Here is a 4,274-nt window from a genome sequence, read left to right on the forward strand (position 1 = left end):
TTTTCAAACACAGGCGCGTTCTGCAAAAAAAATCGAAGTGGTGGCCCGATTCGGGGGGGGGGGGGGGGCGTCCTCGGTGTTGATGGAGCCCATTGTCCCCTTCTGGAGGCTCTTCCCCTTGTCGAGGTCGAGCTGAAAGCCGCCCGTCTTCGCGTGGATCTCCGCCTGTGAGTGGGTGCAAGCATCTGTGTGGTGCACTGTGCGTGTGTGTATGTGTGTGTGTGTGTGTGTATGTGCGTGCGTGCGTGCACGTGTGCGTGACGTGTGTGTGTGTGTGTGTGTGTGTGTGTGTGTGTGTGTGTGTGTGTGTGTGTGTGTGTGTGTGTGTGTGTGTGTGTGTGTGTGTGTGTGTGTGTGTGTGTGTGTGTGTGTGTGTGTGTGTGTGTGTGTGTGTGTGTGTGTGTGTGTATGTGTGTGTGTGTCGTGTGTGTGTGTGTGTGTGTGTGTGTGTGTGTGTGTGCGTGTGCGTGTGTCTCTGTGTGTGTGTGTGTGTGTGCCGATCGCCGCCTCCAGCGCGGCGTACGAGTCGCGTATCACTTGGAAGTGTCTACGAAGTGTCTGCTCGCCTCCAGCGCGGCGTACGAGTCCCGCTCCGAGTCGGGTGGCACGACCCCCTCCCTCTCCATCAGCCACTTGAGCATGTCGCCCTGCGGGGGACGCGTCGCGGACGTGTCGTGGACATGTCGTGGACATGTCGCGGACGTGTCCCTCTCCATCAGCCGCTTGGGCATCTCGGCCTCGAACGCCTGATCTCGCCTGACCTCGCCACCTCTCGGCTACCTCCCGCCTCCTCTCGGCCTCCTCTCGGCCTCCTCTCGGCCTCCTCTCGGCCTCCTCTCGGCCTCCTCTCGGCCTCCTCTCGGCCTCCTCTCGGCCTCCTCTCGGCCTCCTCTCGGCCTCCTCTCGGCCTCCTCTCGGCCTCCTCTCGGCCTCCTCTCGGCCTCCTCTCGGCCTCCTCTCGGCCACCTCTCGGCCTCCTCTCGGCCTCCTCTCGGCCTCCTCTCGGCCTCCTCTCGGCCTCCTCTCGGCCTCCTCTCGGCCACCTCTCGGCCTCCTCTCGGCCACCTCTCGGCCTCCTCTCGGCCTCCTCTCGGCCACCTCTCGGCCTCCTCTCGGCCTCCTCTCGGCCTCCTCTCGGCCTCCTCTCGGCCTCCTCTCTGGCTATAGAGCCGCTCTCGAAAGGACGCGCGCCTTGAGAGTCTCGCCCATCCTCGGCTCAAACTCCGCCCCCTCGAGCTCGTGCGCCAAGCCCGCGTGCGAGGAGCGGCCTATATCGCCACCCTCCTCCCTTCCCCCCCTCCAGCTCGCGCGCTGCACGCCCGCGTGTCGTGCGAGCAGCGGCGCCCGCGAGCGTGCCGTCCGGCCGCCGCTCCTACGCCAAGAAAAGAAACGCGCGGCGTGACTCGAGGTGAGACTGTACGCTGCAGCGTGCCGTCCGGCTGCCGCGCCTCCTCGCGCTCCGCTAGCCACACGACCACCTCCGCCTGTGCGGGGGCAGCAGCCACCCCCGACGTGTCGGGCAAGTCTGCGAGATCTTGGGCGAGATCTCGGCTGTGCGCCTCGGCTGTGCGCCTCGGCTGTACCTCGGCTGTACCTCGGCGGCACCTCGGCGGCATCTCGGCGGCATCTCGGCGGCATCTCGGCGGCATCTCGGCGGCATCTCGGCGGCATCTCGGCGGCATCTCGGCGGCATCTCGGCGGCATCTCGGCGGCATCTCGGCGGCATCTCGGCGGCATCTCGGCGGCATCTCGGCGGCATCTCGGCGGCATCTCGGCGGCATCTCGGCGGCATCTCGGCTGTACCTTGAGGGCGGGGTCCATGGCGGGCAGGTCTCCAAACTCCTCCTCCTCCTCCTCCGCTGCGCTGACGCGGTGCACGTCCTATGGGTGTCGTGGGGCGTGTCGCGGACGTGTCGTGGACGTGTCGCGGACGTGTCGTGGACGTGTCGTGGACGTGTCGTGGACGTGTCGTGGACGTGTCGTGGGGCGTGTCGTGGACGTGGGCGTGACGTGGGGCGTGTCGTGGGACGTGTGCGGGGCGAGCGGCGGTGCGCGGGGCCTTCTCGAAGTCGAGCTTAAAGCTGCCCCCCTCGGAGGGCGCCTGGCGCTTGCCCCGGTGCCCCTCGGGCAGAACAACTCCTTGCGCGCGCGCGTTGCGCCGGAGCGTGTGGCCGCGGTCGGGGTCCATGTCGTACCTGTGGTAGGGTTGGGGAGGGGTTGGGGTTGGGGTGAGGGGTTGTGGCTGGGGTGGGCGGTGAGGGGCTGGGTGAGGGTGAGCCCGTGAGGGGGTAAGGGAAGGGAAGGGAGGGGCAATGATTCCACACACACGCTCGCGGTGGTGGGGCAGGGGGGGGGCAGTCCCCGCGACTCCACGTCTAAGAGACAGGAGCCTCACGCGCGCCATTCAAAGTGCAAGGCCCGGTGCGCGTGGGTGAGCGGTGTGTGTGTGTGTGTGCGAGGGTGACGAGACGTCAGCATCATGGGAAGAGACGACTGGCCGCGCGGGCGGGCTCCCGAGAGGCGCCCGGTGGTGGGCGAGGGGCGGACGAGGCAGGCGAGGGCGAGGGCGGGCCCGGCGGTTGTGAGAGGGGGGGGGGGGGGGGGCTCTTTTCCGCACCATTCCTCGTCGTCGAGGGGGCCTTCCCCGCCTCCCGCCTCGGTAAAAAAGGCGTGGGTGCGGGTGACCCCCCCCCCCCTCGGGGGGATGTCCGATTCCTCCTTGAGTTTGCCGAGCCACGGCAGCGTCCCCGTCAAGCTGCACTTCATGACGAAGCCGGGCGCCGGGCAGCAGAGCGCTTCGACGCGCGCGCGCCACTCCGCAATCTGCCTCTCGGAGTACTTTCTGGGCTGCTCCTTCGCCTTGGTGGCGCGCTCCAGTGGGCCGCCCGGGCGCCCCCTCGACCTGTCGACCATGTCAAGCAGCACCTTTGCACGGCCCATGTCGTCTGCCGACCTCCGCTGCATCTCGGCGAGTGACTCGCCGACGAGGTCGCGGTTACCGCCGCTTTTGAGGGCCTCGTACGCGTCGTCAACGTTGGAGATATGCTTGCCCCTTGGAGTCATCTTTGCATCACCCTGCCCTTTGGTCTTGGACATAGGCCCCCTGAGAGCGGCGGGTCGATCAAAATACGATCAGAACACCGAGCGTCTCTTGAAAAAAAGAATTTTCAGCCTTGCTTGTGTGCTTCACGTGCACATGCAGGCGGCGAGCACGAGTTTGTGGCCGACGGCGTGGATCTGCGGGTCGCCTTGGACGTCGCCTTGCCACCGACGATGCCCTCGTTGCCGCCCGACCCGAGCAGGGCCCCGTACCCGTTGCCGCAGTCGATCGGGGCGGACGCCTCCTTGCGCTCGTTGCGCTCGTTGTTGCGGCGCGACTTTGAGGGGGTCGTCCACTCGGTGATGCCCTGTGCACACGCACACAGGCGCGTCAGCAGCTGTGGGCGCCGGATCCGCTTGCAGAATGCGCGGCCTTCTCGGTCGGCGGGAGACTCGGCGGCGGCGGACTTGGTGGCGGCGGACTCCTCCGCGGCGGCGGACACCTCGCCGGCGGCGGACTTGATGGTCGCCTCCTCGGTGGCGGACACCTCGGTGACGACGGCCTCCTCGGACAGGCGGCCTCCTCAGTGGCGGCCTCCTTCTTCACGACGACGTTGTTCTTGACGCCGCACGCCTGCGCGAGGGAGAAACGTAAATGTTTGGAGACGGGGACACCGCAGGGACAATGCCGATCCTGGCGTGCGCGTGCGCACCTCAGCTCCGAGGAGCGAAGGCGGCAGCGACGTGATGCCGGCCTTGACAAAAGCCGTTGGCCCGAGCTCGGTCTGAACCTGGGCCCCCTCCTCAGGCGCGAAACAAAAGCTGATTGGCACATTTGCGAGGCTCCGATGGAACACGTGGGGGTTGTCGAACCAGACGCCCCTGGTTGATCTCACAACCAAGAAAGCCGACTCGCTCTCATTGAAGTCGACCATGTGGCGCCTTCTCGGTTCGCGTCCTGCATGTAGTGTTACCAACTGATTTGTCAACCCACTTTGCAATGCCTGGGCCGGCCCTGCGCATCTCCACCCAGGGAAGGTACCTGCGACCAGGAGCAGGAGGTGCATGAAACAGCTTGATGTTGCCGTCTGTCTGTGTGGCTTCAGCCCAGTCTTGGCCCACATTCTCGCGCATACCGGTTCCGATGTGCCCGGGCTGCCTCCCCGACCTACGGTGCCGATGTTCGATTGTCGATGCGGGACCTGTCGCCGAATCCACCCTCGGTCTCCTCGCCG

At 66.5% G+C, this 4,274-nt stretch overlaps 1 protein-coding gene across 1 annotated transcript in view; it reads right to left on the reverse strand.

Moving 5' to 3' along the window:
* EMIHUDRAFT_351637 (hypothetical protein) overlaps nucleotides 1-3,131 on the reverse strand; it is a 5,370-nt gene extending 2,239 nt beyond the window's left edge. The window contains exons 1-7 of the mRNA XM_005790423.1: nucleotides 2,618-3,131; nucleotides 2,030-2,195; nucleotides 1,804-1,881; nucleotides 1,421-1,484; nucleotides 1,186-1,268; nucleotides 552-647; nucleotides 10-165 (exon numbers count right to left, since the gene is read on the reverse strand). Of these exons, the coding sequence (XP_005790480.1) occupies nucleotides 10-165; nucleotides 552-647; nucleotides 1,186-1,268; nucleotides 1,421-1,484; nucleotides 1,804-1,881; nucleotides 2,030-2,195; nucleotides 2,618-3,096 (1,122 nt within the window). The 5' untranslated portion in view covers nucleotides 3,097-3,131. The remainder of the gene's footprint in view (nucleotides 1-9; nucleotides 166-551; nucleotides 648-1,185; nucleotides 1,269-1,420; nucleotides 1,485-1,803; nucleotides 1,882-2,029; nucleotides 2,196-2,617) is intronic.
* Nucleotides 3,132-4,274: the final 1,143 nt, after the last annotated feature.

The sequence above is a fragment of the Emiliania huxleyi genome (genome assembly GCF_000372725.1).
Source record: "Emiliania huxleyi CCMP1516 chromosome Unknown EMIHUscaffold_12, whole genome shotgun sequence".
NCBI classification, from domain to species: Eukaryota; Haptophyta; order Isochrysidales; family Noelaerhabdaceae; genus Emiliania; species Emiliania huxleyi.